The sequence below is a fragment of the Labrus bergylta genome, chromosome 17, assembly GCF_963930695.1.
Source record: "Labrus bergylta chromosome 17, fLabBer1.1, whole genome shotgun sequence".
Lineage (NCBI taxonomy): Eukaryota > Metazoa > Chordata > Actinopteri > Labriformes > Labridae > Labrus > Labrus bergylta.
This window is the reverse complement of record NC_089211.1, coordinates 8,340,298-8,359,118: the sequence shown is the minus strand read 5'-3', so window position 1 is coordinate 8,359,118 and position 18,821 is coordinate 8,340,298. Positions and strand designations below refer to the sequence as shown.

The following is an 18,821-nucleotide window of genomic DNA, read 5'->3' as shown; positions in this document are numbered from 1 at the left end:
CCTCATGCATGACCTTCAGTTTAGTCTCCGTTCTGATTGGAGTTGGTTTAAAACGCTCCTGATGCTAGTTGCCTCTCCTGAGATCTGGAGGGCCGCCCTGTTTTCCTCCTCCCCTCTCTCGTGGTACAAAGAGGAGCGCACGTCAAAGAGCAAGAACACCTCCACCAGTATCTCCTCCTTCTCCAGAGTCCAGGAGAACATTTCTGGGTTAAGTTGGGATGAATAATTCAGCAGTGAGCCGCTCAGCCCGACAATTTCAGGTAGTTTGAAGCACCATATCTAAAACATATCTAAAGTCTGGCTCCGCCTACACGATAATCAGGTTGATTAGAGGTCGGACTCCTCCTTCCTGGCAATGGCGGTTGTTCCTGAAGATTATCTTGTAGTATGAGTGGTATGAAGATCAAATCTTAATGTCCCCGATCTGCTCGGAGATCGTCAGAGACGCCCCAATTTATTTCAAACATGTTCGATATTTAGGATTCAAAATCTTGACGAGTCATGAAAAGGTCTGAAGAAGACACGCCTCCCTGCCATTTCTTCACCCGAACATGTTTATTTCCTCTCTGCACAGAGCATAAATGTAACCTCCTGCTCTGTTGTTTACATGAGGTCAGGTGAGGTGGTGTGTTCCTCTAATCTTAGTAGAATCCTGTAGTCTGTGATGTGACATTGTCATTATATCTGGCAGTGTGTTCATGATGAGATTATGGAGAAGAAAATCGGTTTAGATTCTCTTCATGTGTGTGATGCGACCTGATTTATAACTCCTCCAGTCTGAGTCTTTTGCTGAAGAGCAAAACGTAGACCATCACATGACAGACGGGGGTGAAACATCATCGTGAAGCTGGCCTCTTTTTTCTGACAGACGTTCGTCTAATAGCCCGTTTGAACTTTAATGAAAACATGAGACACTAATCGATCTTTTAAAGATGCACTTTAATCGTCTCAGTCACAATTAACGGTTTTAACTAACGAAGGTCAGAGACGGAGATAAAGTCAGAGCTGAAGACAGCAGGAGAGCCGAGCGGAGCCGAGCGGAGCCCCGAGCGGTCCAATCCTCCTCTGAAACCTCGGAGCTCCTCGCCCCCCCACAGGACTCCTCAAAGATTCATCAGAACTAATGATCGACCCTCATAGAGCTGTGTGCTCGTTTCCTCTGAGTGAGCCTCCATGTTTGTGTAAGAAGACGATTTTGGGCCAAAGTACATAAAAGAATCAACATATTTGAACAAGACATGAGTGAAGGTTTTGCAGGCAGGCTCAGAGGATCTTTCTCTACAGCATGGATTTAAAGTGTGAGCACTAGTCGTACATTAATGCATCCATGTGATGTCTGCAGGCTCCATTGAAGAATCCATCCAGCGTGTTTGTTTTTAGCTCTCTTTCCGATAATGTACAGCGAGCTTAATGTTTGAGTCTGCGAGTTAGCTTCAGGCTACAGCTTTACAACCTGTTTACATCTACAGTGGGACCAATTAGCAGTTAGCTGCTTCTGTTAGCAGTGAAATTAGCAGTTAGCTGCTTCTGTTAGCAGTCGATTAGTGAAACGGCGAGCAGCGGGTTAGTTTGATACTGAAGGAATCTGAACCCTGTAAGGTCTAAACTTTTAAATAATGTCAGGACATTCAACTTCTTTCAAAAAGTATAGATCCCATCACTCCATTTCTTTGCTCCTTACATCGGCACACCTTTAAATACTGCTGATTGTGTTCAACGTGTTAAATGGACTTTCCCCAGCTTACCTTTCAGAACTCCTGTCCCCATATCAGCCGGTAAGAGATCCAAGGTCATCTGACCAAAACCTGTCCATGCTCGTATCCAGGACTAGGGGTTCTAGGGATCTGGCCTTTTATTGTGTGAAACTCTATACCTCCCAACATCGGTCTCTCACCCACTATCAGCGTTTGTTAAGACTCACCTTCAAACATATTTCTACTGCTTTCACCTTTCAATAACCCGTCAACCTCAGGGATCCAGAGCTCTGCAGGTTTTGCGTTACACTGGACATGACTGTCACCTGTTCTCGCACTTTGATTGTTGTTGTTCTTGTCCGTCTTATCTGCGCTGTGCAGCACTTTGGATCAACTGTGTGGTTTGAAAAGTGCTCTATAAATAAAGTTGAGTTCAGGCCGTCTTTGTTACACCAACAGATGGGTCGATTGTTTTCACCTTGGCTGAGCTGAAACCACTGAAAGATCAACCGGTTTCAGTTGAGCCGTCTGTAGCTGCATCCCCGTGCCTCTAGACTGAAGCAGTTTATTGAGTAACCTTCATGAGGTTCCTGCAGATGAACACTAAATAAAGAAGGCTGTAGAGACCGATCCAACCCGGAGTTTAAAAGGTAAAAAGGCAAGCTTCAGTAGCTAATCGACTGCTTTAGACTGGAGAGTAATCTGTTGACTTTCAGCCAATCACATCACTGCTCTCAAAGCTCTGACACAGCTGAGCCAATCACAGTCAAGTATGACAACATCATCTCCAGGACTGACGAAAACAGAATTGCTTTTTCTTCTGTTTTTTTCTGTTCCCAAACTTGTGTTGACGTCACCTGAGGACATTTACCTTCACACGGCCCCCTGCAGAGACTCTGAGGACTTTCTTCTACTTCAACAAATGCAGAGAAAACATCCTGAAACACCTGCAGAGGAGGAATGAGCTGCAGCACTGTAAGACACCTAGTGTCACATATCGGAGCTCATCAGAACACAAAAACATTTCACTGACAAAGACCACACCAAGAGAGATACTGATTTAGAATAGTTTATTATAATATGAATGATGGTGGGATGATCGGAAGATTGAGGGTGGATAGATGAAGGGGGATGAAGGTGGGTGTGTAAGAGGTAAGGGTCGAGAGATGAAGGGATGAAGGTTAGGGTGGAGGAAAGGAGGGATGAAGGGAATGAAGGTTAGGACAGAGGGAAGGAGGGATGAAGGTGAGGGTGGAGGGAACGAGTGATGTAGGTTAGGGTGGAGTGAAGGAGGGATGAAGGTTAGCACGGAGGGAAGGAGGAATGAAGGTGAGGGTGGAGGGATGAAGGGATGAAGGTTAGGACAGAGGGAAGGAGGGACAAGGGATGAAGGTTAGGTTAAAGGGATGGAGGGATGAAGGTGAGGGTTGAGGGAAGGAGGGATGAAGGTTAGGGTGGAGTGAAGGAGGGATGAAGGTTAGGATGAAGGGATGAAGGTGGCGGTGTATGAATTTGTATGAATGGATGAGTTAATACTGATGGACTCTTTTCTCAGCAGCCTCTACCATCAGTGTGTGAATGTGTAGGTGTGGAGTAACAGAGCTTTGAGTAGAAAGACTAGAAAATAGTTAGACAAGCTCAAAACCATTTATCATTTATCATTCCTAACTCCACAACTGTTCGTCAGTGGGGATAATGGTTGTGTCTTTAGTCTCAGGCTGACATTGTTGGCAGGATTACACACACACACACATACACACACACACACACACTGACCTCTGTGTGTGAAAGTCAAATGCACAGCACTCAGGCCTGTCAGAGTGTATCATCCTCTGCAGCAGACAGACACGCAAACACAAACACTGTCACATGAGTTGAGCCAAACACTTATGAATTGACACACACAAACAAACACACACACAAACACACTAACTTGTTCTTTAATGTCTCATTACTACTTTTTTTATAAATGGTTATTTAACATTGTGTGGTTAAATTCATTTTGTTAAAGTTGACAGACATATAGCACCAGTGCATTCTGGGTGTTGAAGTATTTGAACACTTTGCCCAGAAGGGAACAACGCAGCCCATTTTCGGTAACTTCTCTGGCTTTGTAGGATCGATTTCAATTTTTGCACCTTTCTACTGAAAAGACAGTCCAGCTCTATGAATAAAGAGACAGACACATACAGAAACAGTAAAATCTAGCCAGAGGACAGGGTCTCTGCAGACACAGTCACCACCACACAGGTATGGAGGCCCAGAAGGGACAATGGAGCAGCTTCACTTTAGGAGAAGTCTGTATTTTATTTTGAAGGAACAAGCTGCTGATTCTGTCTTCAAGTTCAAATTCACACATGCAGAACTGATGACATCTTTCACCTTGATTTCCCTCATGTCCTCGCTCCATCTCTCCAATGAGCTGCAAAAACTAAATTACACCAAGAGAAGAAAAATAACATGCGAGTGAAGAAGCAGCAGCAGAGGCTCTGGAGTAAAATAAGAAACAGAAACAAAGCGAGAGAAGAGAAGCAGCAGGAGGAAGACACAGAAGTAGGACAGGCAGTAGATTAAGCTGCTAGCTGAGCAGTGATTGTCTGTGACAGTTTCTCCTGCATTAACATATGCATGATGTAGTGGATACAGAAGGACGCACGTACTGGAATACGCAGAGATAATCCCCCAAACTACTGCATGAATCACTCCAGGATTTACTGCTTTTATAGGACAGTTTTCTGAGCATCTGCTGGAGCTGTTTTTACACAACAATGCAGCAAAGTACCGGGGCTGGAGAGGGAGGAGAAAACAAACAAAAACGGGATGAAATACAGGAAATATACGATGAAAAAGGAGATTAAATCAGGTTTATTTTGGATTATTAAAGGAGCAGTATGTAACTCTGACCCCTAGTGTCATGGGTACTGCAGTCTAAATTCTAAACATTGTAGAGAGCTGTCTCCCCCCGCCCCCTCCTCTCTAGAGTTGATGCTTACGCAGGTTGCCATGTGGTGGACACTGTAGCTTCAGTGTTTATCCAGCTCTGCATCGGTCTGTAAACCTTTCTGTGTTCTAACCTCTCTCCATTTTTCAAAAGCATCTCCAATATTGATCCTAGTTTGAGCACGTTTCTGCTCGTGGAGCTTATTAGAAACATGCAGAGGCTTTTTAGGTCGGGTACAATCACTTCTATCTGAACCACTTCTCTTGCTGCTTCCATCACTGCAACACCTGTTGGTTTGACCTGATAACTGCTCTCATATCTGACAAACCGAGGGGCGTCCAAAACGGCCGTGTGGGGGTGCCTTAAAACCGTCTACCTTCTCTGGTCCAAACAAATCCAGATCATTCAGGACCAGAATCTAAAGTTAGAAGGAGGACATTCTGGCTGCTGCATTGTTGTCAGAGAAGCCAGCACTTCAACATAGCATGTTTCCTTAATGTCTGATCATATAGTAAGCTCTCTTCATCATTTCACTCACTACACTACCTTTAATGTGGAGAGAGTGACTTAAAGAAAGGTTCAGTCCCTGAATGAACACGTTTGTTCTTTTAAAAACTGAAAGATTTCAGGTTTCGGGGTCTGATAAGTGGATCCTGTGATGTTTTATGTATCACAGTGAAACATGTTGAAATGATGAAGACAATAAATGTGTGTGACAGTGAACAGACAGCTGACATATGGGCCCTGCTCCTGTTATAGTGAAATATAAATATAGACTAGTTCATTTATTTAGACTCTTTACTTTTTCTCTGCATATTTAAAAAAAAAAGAAAGACAAGGTTGGAGACTTGAAGGAAAGGTCATTAAATATAAACAAGGCCAGATGCTGTTTGTCTGTAAAGTGCACTGAATATACGTTTAATTTGAATGTTTCCAATCTAAGTGGAAAGTTTGGATTTCATGAAGTTTCCTCCAAACTTCAAGAACGACCTTTTTGTTACGGACGAAGATGTTTGTTTTTTTAACCACAATCCGCTGTGACATCACTTTCTACAAACACACCTCACTACATTCATAACAAACATATTTAACCTCACAGGACACTGATTCTTCTTTGTAGTCGCCCCCTGCTGGACAGTAGAGATAATGCAGGTGTGACCTAGAGACTGCCGGCCTCCTACTCACAGTCTCAGTGAACTCAAACCTTCACCCCTGACCCAGTGAAATCATTCAATCTAAACATGTTTACACTTTAAACTGTTGTGTTCCTTCAGGTCCCGTCTCGCTGATTTCCACATGAACTGCCAGATGACGTCTCACACGGTGACCAGCTGTCCCCATGACAACTACCACGGCTGCCTCATGTCCTACGTCGGCCTCCTCGGTGAGTTTGAAAAGTGATGAGCGTGATCTTTAACCGTTTCTCCGGGCGTTTTCACACCTCACCTGTTTGGCTCGGTTTCAAACGAAGTCGAGTCCGTTTGCCAAGTTAGTGCGGTTTATTTGCGTTGGTGTGAAAGCTGTCAATCAAACCCTGGTGCCGACCAAACACCCGCACAGAGACCGCTTGAAAAGGTCGGTCTCCGTCTGCTTTATTGCTGACTGTGGTGCGGTTCGTTTGTAAGAACATGAACCGACCTCGATCCGACCTGACTGCGGGAAGTAACCACCCTGGACTCTCTCTGTTCATCACTGCTGACGATCACAGCAACGCAGCAGCCTCATTGGTCAATAGAGCTGTCTATCATGGAGTTATATACCCCTTTAATAGAAAGAGTAACACTCAGACATCAATCAACGTGATGAGAACTAACTATAATGACAGACACCCTGAATGAGAAACATTTATTTGACGTGTATTTTGACTTTATGGTTTGACCCATCTGTTAACATGGAGGAGGCGGGGCTTATGACCTACACCGCAGACAGCAAAGGGAGCTCTACATGTTTTGGCTTCACTTCTGGGGAGCTGTAAAGACATCCTTCCTGTTGTTGTTTAGCCTCTTTTTAGGGGCTGAATCAGTTGAGTCAGTTTAATCAAAGTAGCTGTCATGTATGACCTTTAACCCCTCCTCCACACATCGTTTATTTAACGGTAAGATCTACAGTGCGTTTAGCTGTTTGATAAATCTGCAAATAAGAAACTCCAAGCCGTAGATTTGTGGCTCTAACACGCCTCTGTTATTGTACTTCCTGATTGAGCTCTGTGTGAATGTACATGATGGGGAATCGAGTGTGTTAGCCGTTATATCCTCACAGGGAGCCTCCCTTTTCTCGGCTCTTCATTCGAGACTGGAGCGATTTTTGAATGAGTCACTCCTCCTCTGGAATTCATCCCTGATTCAATTCCCAATTTACAAAAATCCTCTTTACCTTTCTCCTCGGCTAATCTGCTGCTAATTCTTATTCCTCCGTAACAGTTACTGCTCCCCTCCCCCTCCTCCTCTGACTCTCTCTCTCACTCTCTCTCTGTCTCTGTGTGTCTGTCTCTCTACCTGTCTCTCTCTCAGGCTCTGATGTAACACCTAACTACAGCGACAGCAGCCCGTCCAACATTACCATCAGCCTGTGGTGCAGCTGCAGGGGAGCAGGAAGTCAGGAGGCTGAGTGTGACGCTTTCCACCGAGACTTCACACACAACACCTGCCTCAGTGAGTCCTCACTCTGTGTTTACTCTATACTTATGAGGACCAAACACACACAAACACACAACACCTGCCTCAGTGAGTCCTCACTCTGTGTTTACTCTATACTTATGAGGACCAAACACACAACACCTGCCTCAGTGAGTCCTCACTCTGTGTTTACTCTATACTTATGAGGACCAAACACACACAAACACACAACACCTGCCTCAGTGAGTCCTCACTCTGTGTTTACTCTATACTTATGAGGACCAAACACACAACACCTGCCTCAGTGAGTCCTCACTCTGTGTTTACTCTATACTTATGAGGACCAAACACACAACACCTGCCTCAGTGAGTCTTTACTCTGTGTTTACACTATACTTATGAGGACCAAACACGCAACACCTGCCTCAGTGAGTCTTTACTCTGTGTTTACTCTATACTTATGAGGACCAAACACACACAAACACACAACACCTGCCTCAGTGAGTCTTTACTCTGTGTTTATACTATACATATGAGGACCAAACACACAACACCAGCCTTAGTGAGTCTTTACTCTGTGTTTATTCTATACTAATGAGGACCAAACACACACACACACACACACACACACACACACACACACACACACACACACACACAACACTTGCCTCAGTGAGTCTGTACTCTGTGTTTATACTATACTGTACTATAATATGTGTGCATAAGTGCGTGTGTGTGTATGTGTGTATGTGTGTGTGTTTACAGCAGTAAGAGGGAAAAGTGTGAGCGAGAGGAAGATAAGTGAGGAGAAAGGTTAGACAGAGACGATGTGTTCAAGGTCCCCTGATACTTTTCTGTAAATAACAGCGCTGCAGCTACTTTCTCACCTCTGCAGCTTTTCTTCTGACTTGCTCCCTCCGCTGCTGCAGGTCAAGGAAACACACACTATTACACTCACACACACACACATGCTCAAAAAGCACCGTATGGATTATCGGAGCTTCAGTTCAATATGTATGAAACATCATCATAACCTAATCGTACCGACACACGCTTGTGCTAGCGTGTGTTAGCTCGCAGTGTAGCCACAAGCACACACATCCTGCAGGGGGCGGGGCTTCTGGGGGCGATGAGCCCAGGAGGAGGGGCTATGTTTGAATGTTGTGTTTACGAACATTTCTACTGACTCCATCTTTAAATGTTTCCAGCTTCTCTGACTTTATGGATTTGCTGCTTTAGATATCTGAAGTGTATTTCGGTTTCAGGTTAGAACTTTTATTTTACCAAACAAGCTTTTGTTAAAGTGAAGTTAGGTCGATTATTATTAAGTTTTATTCACTTAACTATTTATTCAATAACTGTAATAGAAACAGGCTTCGGACAGAAACACAGAAAACAAGAGTGAGAGGTCTGATCGGACTATAAAACTTTTAAAGTGAAGCCCTCACAGAGGAAGAGGAGCGTCTGTGTCTACATGCTGAGAGGTTTGAGTGTGAGGAAGAGTTCATCAATCATTGACAGAAAACATCGGAGCAGAGTGAACTACACGCTCTAACGTGGCCTGAACGTGTCGGACCTGAAAGGTTTGATGTTTGTGTGTTGATGGTTTCTGGTCCTGAGAGGAGCTAGGTGGACGTGTGGGTCTTAATTATTCAGCTCACTCCACACAAACAAATATAATCTGTTGGTGGATTTTCTGACCTTTTGAAACAGATATTCTAACCCCCTGAACATCTGATCACAAGATCCTCCTGGACGTCTTGCTCTGGAGCTTTTTTCAGACATGTCCAAACTGTTTGAGTCCCGGGTTAAGACCCAGAACACGCTGACGGGATTATTAATCTCACATGGTGTGGGATCCCTGCGGAGGATCTGTAAAACCTTCTACAGAGGAGAGGGAGTCTGGGATCGTTTGGTTGGGTCTGCTGCTGCTTTAACTTCCCCCAAAACCAACTTGTCAAAATCCATATATTATTCATAAAGAGATTTTTTGTCAGAATGTTAACAGGAAGTCAACAGGTAAAATAAGGACCTCCTTCGGTTCCATGTTGAGACACTTCACACTACCTTCCTCCATCTCAAACTGGGCTCCTCGATGTTCACAGAATAGAACTCAGGAGTCGGCCATTGTTGTTGTAGTCCATCTACTCGTGTCTAATGACAGGAAGTGAATGCACACGTGTGAAAACAAGTCTTAATTTTTAGAGGAGCTGCATATTCACCAGTTTACATGATGAAGGAGACACTGCTGTTTTTAGAGGTTTGCACTCTGGAGCCAGTTTTCAAGACGTTTGTGTTTTCAGGCGTCCAAAACGTTTGAGGGAACAACCAGAACACAACAAAAATTCACAGTTTTGTCATCGTTGTCATGTCAACAGGGCCATACAAATCATATGTTGAACCTCCTGATTACCCCACAGACTAAGGCCCCGTGTCCACCTGCCATTTTTTTCCAGGCGGAAAAGTGCTGATGAAGCACACTACATCAAAACCCTTCATGATAATCTCACCGCTGGCTGAAATCCCACCAACAAGTATTTGAATGGTCGTTTAACGCCTTCCTCCACTCTGTTTGTGTTTTGTTTTTTTATCCCCTTAACAGGAAACGCCATCCAGTCATTCGGCTACGGCTCAGAGGGAGGAGTTCATCACATGACCGAGCCATCTTCCACCTTCCTCCCCCCCGCCCAGCCGCCAATCATCTCCAAACCCGCCCCCTCCTTACACGGCAACGCAATCAAACCCATGGACAGCGCGTGCATGTTCTCCACCTGCGCCAACCTGCAGGTGAGTGTTGAAAACGATGGTTTGAGAATCCCCCCCCCCTTTCTGCCTCCAGATCATTAAGACAACCTTTAAAAACATTCAAGGAAACCAGCTCCCGAAGATTTAAAGTATCTTGCAACCGATTCCTAGAAGAGGGAGCAGCATACTTGAACGCCCTTTTTCCAAATTCGGTTCGCGCTTTAGGGATGGTTAGAAGGTGTAAATCCTGCAAGCGAAGATGGTAACTTCCATTACTTTTTTGAAGTATGTAGCTCTGTAGGTAGGATGGAAGCAGACCGAGAATACAAGGAGCAGTGGTGAATAAGGGCTTTTAGATTGGTGATAAACCTCAGTGCCCCATGGTAGACAGTATCCAGTGCATGTAGGTGATACCCCCCCGATGGAGTCTAGACCCTGGTGTTGGTGGTGATATAAGAATGCAGGAGGTGGAGCGCGACGTGCAGACAGAAAAAGATCCGGCGTATGTGCTTTGCCCCTCTTCACCTTCACACACATTAACATCTTCCTGGTGCATGCTGGGAAAGTAGAAACCATCCATTATGTACAGGAGGAGGTGTTAGGTGGAGGTCAAAGGCCACTTTAAATTGCTTTCCATTATGTGGGAGATTTAAAGCATGAGTTATAGAAAGCCTGAAATGTACTGTGACTGAATGTAGAGATATTAACGAACACCGTCGAACACACACTGTCTTTAAAACGTATTCATCATCGTGTACCGATAAATTATAGATATTATGTTAGCTTCATGAAAGAACTCCACATCTGTCCTACCAATGAAGCTGAAATAATGACATGTTTAGCATAAAGACAGGAAGTAGCTGGTTCAGTTTTAAAGCTCAGTGATGAACACGTTGTGATGAGATGTTTGAATGGCAGGTTGTCGTTGTAGGTGGCGTTTCTTTGTTGGTGTGCAGCGTACAGCAGGCATGTTCAGGTTTGAACCCCCGACCTTCTGGTTAGGAGATGACAGACACTACCAGTGAACCACAGCTGCCCCTAAATATGATTGATCTTAAAACTGAAGATGAACCCTTTTTGTGACCCGTGCAGCTCAAACCTCGTCCTCTCTGCAGAAAGATTCCCTTAGCTGGACCGATCCCTCGTCCATGACCCGGTCAACACTGTCTCAGTAAGAAGTGGGTTGTTTTAGTTTTATAGAACTTTTCTTGAAGTCGGTATGTTTGCTAACTCTGACCCGCCAGATGCAGTTCGACAGCATCCAATCACTGAGCTTAAAACTCTCTCACATGTGCAGCTGAAGGGCTGTTAAATGTCAGTATGAAAGAGTTTAGATTGTTTAAATTCAAACCTACAGTGTGAATTAAGATGCACATGTTGTTGTTTTGTTGAAGCCCTTGTTTATTTGTTTATTTGTTGATGTCTTTATGTTGCTGATTGAATTTCACTGTGTGGTTTTCCTTCATGTCATTACTCTTCCATGACAGCAGCTCCTGTTTTGGTTGCACAGAGCAGAAGTGTAGCTGCGGCGTCCCCCTCTCCTCCCTCAGCTCGTATCTCCGTCGGCTCATTGTGATGCTCGCCTGAACCCGGCCGAGCCTCAGGGTCGATGTGTTTCCCTTTATGTGGAGTCTGCAGACATCGTGTAGCACAGGGAGGCTGTCTGCTGCCGGTGGCTGGCTCAGTTTACAGCGAGGTTTTGTTTTGGGATTTGGCCATCTTCCACTCGCGCCTCAGTCGCTGACATGACTGAGGTGCTGCAGGAAACTAGACTAAGAGATTAAATCAACTGAGAAGAAGAAACATTTCATCATAGACTTCTAAATAATCCGACTTATTTCTGTAACCAGTGTAGTCGCCCCCTGCTGGTCATTAAAATAATGCAGATAAAAGCTACTTCTATTTGTTTTATCCATCCATTTTCTGTCGTTTATCCGAGTTAGCAAGCACAGTAAGTCAGCCCAGACCTCCCTCTCCCCAGTAACGGTTTCCAGCTCCTCCTGGGGCCTTCTGAGGCGTTCTCAGACCAGACCGGATATATAATCCCTCCAGCGAAATCTGGGTCTACCCGGGGGTCTCCTCACATTTGGGTGTGCCTGGAAAACCTCCAAAGGGAGGCGTTCAGCAGGATCATAATCAGATGCCTGAACCACCTCAACTCGCTCCTTTCGATACGAAGGAGTTGTGGCTCTACTCTGATTTGTTTTATACAGTCAGAAATACAAATCTCAGTCCTTGACTGTGGGAGTAAATATCAGAAAAATAAAAGTATGTCCCCTCTCCACAGTCGGCAGTTCACTTTGAATTGGAGCCTTTGGAGACATTGACTGATATTCTCTTTTATTACTTCGTCTGCACACAATTTAACCACCCTACCTGACCCCCCTCACACCATCATTTCTACCCCTCCACTGGGTCCATGAAGAAACGCGGCTGCACCTGCAAACTGCAATCTGTCAGCACTTTCAAAAAGCCATTTGTAAATACCTGGAATGTCAGTTTGTGCATTTCCAGTAAACATGAACCCTCGGCGGTCACACACCAGCAGAGAAGAAGTTACATGTGAAACATAACAGATATGTTACAGAGGGAGTGAGAGGTGGAGAAATAACATGCCATGTCCCTCTGGATGATGTATATGAACTCATGCACGCTGCTGTGAATTCATTTCCTGAATTGTATCATTTTCACATATACGCATCATTTCTCTGTGAGCTTTGCTGAGCAGTCAGTTTGGAGGAAACAGACCTGCAGAGGCGTACAGTGTCAGGAGAGGTTACTGCTGTGATAGTCGATATGATAATGAATCATCTGCACGCTTTAATGATCACTATAACAACTTTGTGTGTGTGTGTGTGTGTGTGTGTGCGCACATGGATCTGCACATGTATATTTCAGAGGAGATGATAATGATCCAGCGTGCAGCATTTCTCTCATTCTGCTCTCAACAATTTCTCGTCACTGAGAGAGATTTTCTTCCTTCCCTTCAGGCGATAACATCCGATTGGCTCCCCCACCCAGGTACCAGGAGGAGATATGCTAATAAAGAGCAGACAAAGAGGCTGATGGAGGAGTGCGATAAATGTGTATGTGTATGTGTGAGCAGCACTAAGTGTGCATCCTTAATTCACGCTCACACTACTGGTCTGCATTTCAATGACTGTGAGCAACGTTTAACTGTTTCTGGTCCATCCTGCAGAGACAATGAGACGGCCTTTCTTCAGCAGCGGCTGGTTTAGGATGATTATTTAAAAGAAGGGCTTAAAGCTTCTCAGAGTAAAAAGTCTTGGAAATACACTTGATCTGTGTTGGATATCAGTTTGAACCATTTCAACTCTGCAATAGAAATGAAGCCAATGATGAAGTACTTCTGCTTTTAATTGTGAAAATTTAAATTTAAATTTGGAAGTTTTTCATTATATATAATTCAAACTAGTGTTTATTTTAGTCAGTAAACCATACTATTTGATACAAGTATAAATATTGTGAAATTCAAACATGAAACAAATTGATCATTAACGACTCTTAAACATGACAAACTACTCCTTAATTTAATTTTGTTTGTCAATATTATTTGTAACTCTAGAGTTATATGTTTCATACTTTTTTTACCCCTTCATTTTTTTTTATTTCACAGGTAACCTTTACATTTTAATACACACCTGTACATTTTAATATTCTGTTTCTGTGAACACATCCATCAAAACATTACAGTGTCCTTGGATAATGTAATGGCACTTTCTTACTTCTGAGGGTGTTCCACAGGGGTCCTTCCTTGGCCCACTTTTATTTCTAATTCCCGTTTCCTTTCCGTCAGATGATACAAAACCATGATTTTGTGCTATGCAGATGATACATTGTTATAATTTGATATTACATGTCTCATTATTTCCACTGGATGGGCTGATGTGGATGTTTAGGTGTGAACAAAAGGTGATAGGACATTTTCAGAGTACTTGGAAGATGTAATGGCACTTTCTTACTCCTGACGCAAGGCCAGTTTAAACAGCAGCACTTGTTATTCTTGAGGTGTTCCACAAGGGTCCTTCCTTGGCCCACTTTTGTTTTCAGTTCATGCTTTCCTTCGTTCAGATGATTAAAACCAGGATATCTGATTTTGTGTTATGCAGGTGACACATTGTTATATTTTTCACAATTGTCCCATTATTTCCACTAAAAGGAGCTGGTCTGGATATTTGAGGTGGGCACAAAAGATGATGTACATTATCTTTAGGAAGCAACTGTGGCTCAGTTGGTAGAGTAGGTCATCTCTCAACCAGAAGGTCGGGGTTTCGATCCCCAGCTCCTGCAGCCACATGTCCGATGTGTCCTTGGGCAAGACACTTAACCCCAAGTTGCTCCAGCTGCTTCATCAGTTTCTCGTTAATACTGATGGACTCTTTACTCAGCAGCCTCTACCATCAGTGTGTGAATGTTTAGGTGTGACCTGCGGTGTAAAAAAAAACTTTGAGTCGTCAGAAGACTAGAAAAGAAATATACAAGCTCAGGTCCTTATCCATTTCAGTGTAAGCCTCAAGACTAATTAATGTGGCTTTTGAGATGAACTCCATCAGTTTTTAATTACTTTAACAATTCTTTAACAAACATTTAACTTTTTAAACTGCTTGTTTTACATGCATCTGCTTCTGTTGTGCACACATCTTTACTGCTCTTATTGTCATGTATGTTCCTCTGCAGTCTGGGTTTGCAATTGGAGGAGTACAAACTGTTTTGGTCCATTTTGAGCTTTCTCTGGTTTGGTCACAGACTGAAGAGGGACTGATGTTCAGCCATAACTCAGACTATCATCATCAGTAAAAGTCCTGTTGGTTACGGAACAACATCCTGCTGTTATAAGAGTCATAAAAAGTCTACTTTTAATAAAGCAGGGTTAATTGTACTGACAGTGAGTGGGCAGACGATAAGGAATTTTAAAAATGTGTTTCTCATAATGAGTTCTTGTCTTACAGGATGGAGGCCAGAAGTGCATCCCCTCTGACGAGTTTGAGTGCGAGGAGGTGAGGAGCTTTGATTACACTCCAGAAACACTCCAAAAATAATGATGGAAACCCTGTTAAGCTTTAATAAGATCTGCTGTGTCTGTGCCCATCAAATATAAATATGTGATCCTCCTACTGCATGTGTACTTCTCTGACAATTAGATGGATGTATGTGAGATGGTCACGTTCAGCAGCTTTGGATGCATTAACTCAAAACAAGAAATCTTCAAAATACAATTTAACATCAGTGAAAGACTGAGCTATGTTGTGAATGTTCATAGCACTGTAACATGCTGTCAGTATGCCACACCACATTTTTTAACAATGATATGTTTCTGAGAGAAATAAGACAACTCTTAAAGGCAGGGTTTGTCATTTTCTAAAACTAGCATGATTTTGAAAGTAGCATTCCCTCAGTGCTTACAAGTGCTACAGATGACGGATTTTCTTTGTTCCTTTTTCAGAGCACATGACTTGTTAATTTTTTGTCAGGACCTAAAGTAAATTTCAACCCAAATCTTAAAAAGTGGATCTGGAGGAAACTACCAACCCTGCCTTTAAGTGTTTACTTCCATCTCTAATATCTTCTGTTCTCTGTTTTCCCCCTTTAATCTGATGTATGCAAAGTGAATCAAAAACTAACAACAACAGACGTTCAGGCAAAATCAGGCATATGCTGTTCCTCGAATCCATAAATGATGGGCGTGCAACTTGTTTTAAATGTCTGCTTCCTGTTTTATCAGACAGTTTAGGGGAATATTAACATTCTTGTGAACAGGAACAGGTGGTGACTTGATTCACTCTAAACCAGATGTAGGAGAAACACATGGTCCTTATGTTTCTGAGACATTTTGAAAATGGACGCCTGAATGGAAACATGACAAACATGGAGTCTGAACACACTTTAATCCAGCTTTAATGGACCAAAGAACTGAGCGTGTAGGATTCATTCTGGGCATATACGTCTTTAGCTATGGTTGAAGCTCTGGGACGTGCAGAGAGCTAAATGCTTACATTACTTTGCTAATTAGCTGTAAACACAGCAATGACCTGAGGTGGATAAATGTTGCATTTTTTTAAAGTTTTAAGTCAGCGTTGCACCAAGGTGATAGAGATAAATTTAAACCGATGTCCCTAAAATATCTGTTATACAAACCAAACGATGTTCAGGCTGTTGTGAAGATTTCCACACAAAGTCTTGTTCCCATTTATATATGCATTTAAGTTAAATTGCGTCTTCTTATTCAGCAGCGGAAGTTTGCACAGCTAAGAGGGACGGACAAATTGCTGGAAATTGCATATTTATCCTAAAACAGTTTTTACCTTTTTTCTGTTCAGAGGCAAAAAAATATCAGAAATAAATACTAGAGATGTAAACAACTCCTAAGCCGGGTTCATCATCACATCCTGCTGCAGCAGAGGAAACTGAAATGTAATCTTTCGTACTGCACCTGATCAGATGAGACGGTAGCAGAGAAAGACAGGGTCATAGGGTTTTAATAGTAAGCAGTGAATAACAGTGAGTGTCTAAAATCTCTCGACATGATGAACATGAGACAGTCTGTAAGGTTAATGGCGCAATATGTAACTTTGACCCCTAGTGTTGGGTACTGCAGTCTAAATCTTAAACATTGTAGAGAGCTGTCTCCCCCCCCCCACTCCTCTGTAGAATCCATGCTCACGCAGGTTGCCATGTGGTGGACACTGACGCTTCAGTGTTTATCCAGCTCTGCATCGGTCTGTAAGCCTTTCTGTGTTCTAACCTCTCTCCATTTTTCAAAAGCATCTCCAATATTGATCCTAGTTTGAGCACGTTTCTGCTCGTGGAGCTTATTAGAAACATGCAGAGGCTTTTTAGGTCGGGTACAATCACTTCTATCTGAACCACTTCTCTTGCCCGCTTCCATCACTGCAACACCTGTTGACCTGATAACTGCTCTCATATCTGGCAAACCGAGGGGCGTCCAAAACGGCCGTGTGGGGGTGTCTTAAAACCGTCTACCTTCTCTGGTCCAAACAAATCCAGATCATTCAGGACCAGAATCTAAAGTTAGAAGGAGGACATACTGGCTGCTGCATTGTTGTCAGAGAAGCCAGCACTTCAACAGCATGTTTTCCTTATGTCTGATCAGATAGTAAGGTCACTTTATCATTTCACTCACTACACATCTCACTGATTGGACCTTTAATTTTGAAGACAGCATATTGGCTGCAGCCTCCTCACAGTCTGGCACGGTCTCTCCTACACAGTGTCGTTCATATTGAGAGCAGTGTTACACCTGGTTTGGCATTTTGACTCTCTAAATAATAACCTTGAGTCACACCTCTGATAGCGACAGTGTCAAGTCTCATTTGGTGCTGTGTTCCTGCAGGTTTATGTAATATATATGTAAATATCAACATCCAATCTCTGCTGGGTGACTTCACTCACACTTTCATCCTTCACTTCTCATTTCAAAGTAGAGGAAGAACAGGATGTGTTCAATTCACATCCTGAAAAATACATTCTTGATTCATGATTCGTGTCTAAATGACTGATAGGTAAACAAGTTTTGGACTTGCTCCAGAAGAAGACTTCAGCCTGCAGCAGTGAAACAAGCTGTCTCATGGCTGCTGAAGAAATCCACTTGAAACACTCCTCAGTATTGTCTTCCTGTTACTCAATTAAAGCCAAAAATATGTGCAGTCAGGAACTGAAAATATTGGAATTCTGCTTTCTTGATTTGGTTTCTATTAACGCTCTAACCTTTACCTGCCTCACTCCTCCTCTCTCTCTCTCTCTCTCTCTCCTCTTGAACGCCCCCCCCCCCCCCCTCTTCAGGCTCTGTTGGCCCAGGGGTCAATAGACTCTCAGGACTCTGCGGGGCCCAAGAGCGGCAGCCGGCAATCAGCTCCGCTCCTCCACCGCCTCTCTGTGACTGTGTGTGTATCCGTCCTGCCAACATTTCTACTCCTCGTCTCATAAACATGAACGCTCACATGCACACTGCACAAACACTCAAACCAACACACACACCCACATACACACACACACACCCACACAGTCATAAATGGCAGAGAAAGTCACACGACTCTTAAGCCCTCCGCTGCGGGAAAATGTCAACCACCAGACATCCAAACATCATCTTCGGCCTTTAGAGGAGGGAAAGTGTTCTGGAGGACGTTCAGATTCTCTCTCCACACACACACACACACACACACACACACACACACACACACACACACACACACACACACACAATGAAGATGAGGAATGGAAGAAGAGGAGGAAGAAGCGGGACTGAATTTGGTTGAGAGGGCGGGGAATTACAAAGGCAGAGACAGAGAGACTCTTGGGATTTTGGATCATGCCGACTTCATTTCCAAATCTCCGGGTCTCGAGGGTTTGTGTTGCTTTTTGTGCAGACCCGTCGCTGACTCACTCCCTCCAGCTTTTTTGGATCCGAGACAGCTGGGCTAAAAAAACCGAGGGACAAAAACACACACACAACAAACACAAACACACACACACACACACACACACACACACACACACACACGGACAGTAAGACTTAAAATCTGCAGTGTGAGACGGAGGGACAGAGGACGGACAGATGGTGCCGATCCTTCCTCGGCGTTTGTCAGCTCAATTTATCAATTCCCTGGACCTCTCCTGTGGCAAGAAATCTATACTACAAACATACAGAGCACAAACATACACACATGTACACACACACACACACACACAAACACACACACACACACACACACACACACACACACACACACACACACTCTCGCCCTCCCCTTAGACCTCGTTAGCGGGCAAACAGGGTCCCCACATGGA

At 43.6% G+C, this 18,821-nt stretch overlaps 1 protein-coding gene across 1 annotated transcript in view; it reads left to right on the top strand.

Annotated features, from left to right (window-relative positions):
• The window catches only part of gfra2b (GDNF family receptor alpha 2b), an 81,700-nt gene extending 63,226 nt beyond the window's left edge, over positions 1-18,474 (top strand). Inside the window, exons 6-10 of the mRNA XM_020657607.2 lie at positions 5,910-6,019; positions 7,146-7,286; positions 9,853-10,037; positions 14,966-15,013; positions 17,817-18,474. Coding sequence (XP_020513263.1) covers positions 5,910-6,019; positions 7,146-7,286; positions 9,853-10,037; positions 14,966-15,013; positions 17,817-17,960 — 628 coding nt within the window. The 3' untranslated portion in view covers positions 17,961-18,474. The remainder of the gene's footprint in view (positions 1-5,909; positions 6,020-7,145; positions 7,287-9,852; positions 10,038-14,965; positions 15,014-17,816) is intronic.
• Positions 18,475-18,821: the final 347 nt, after the last annotated feature.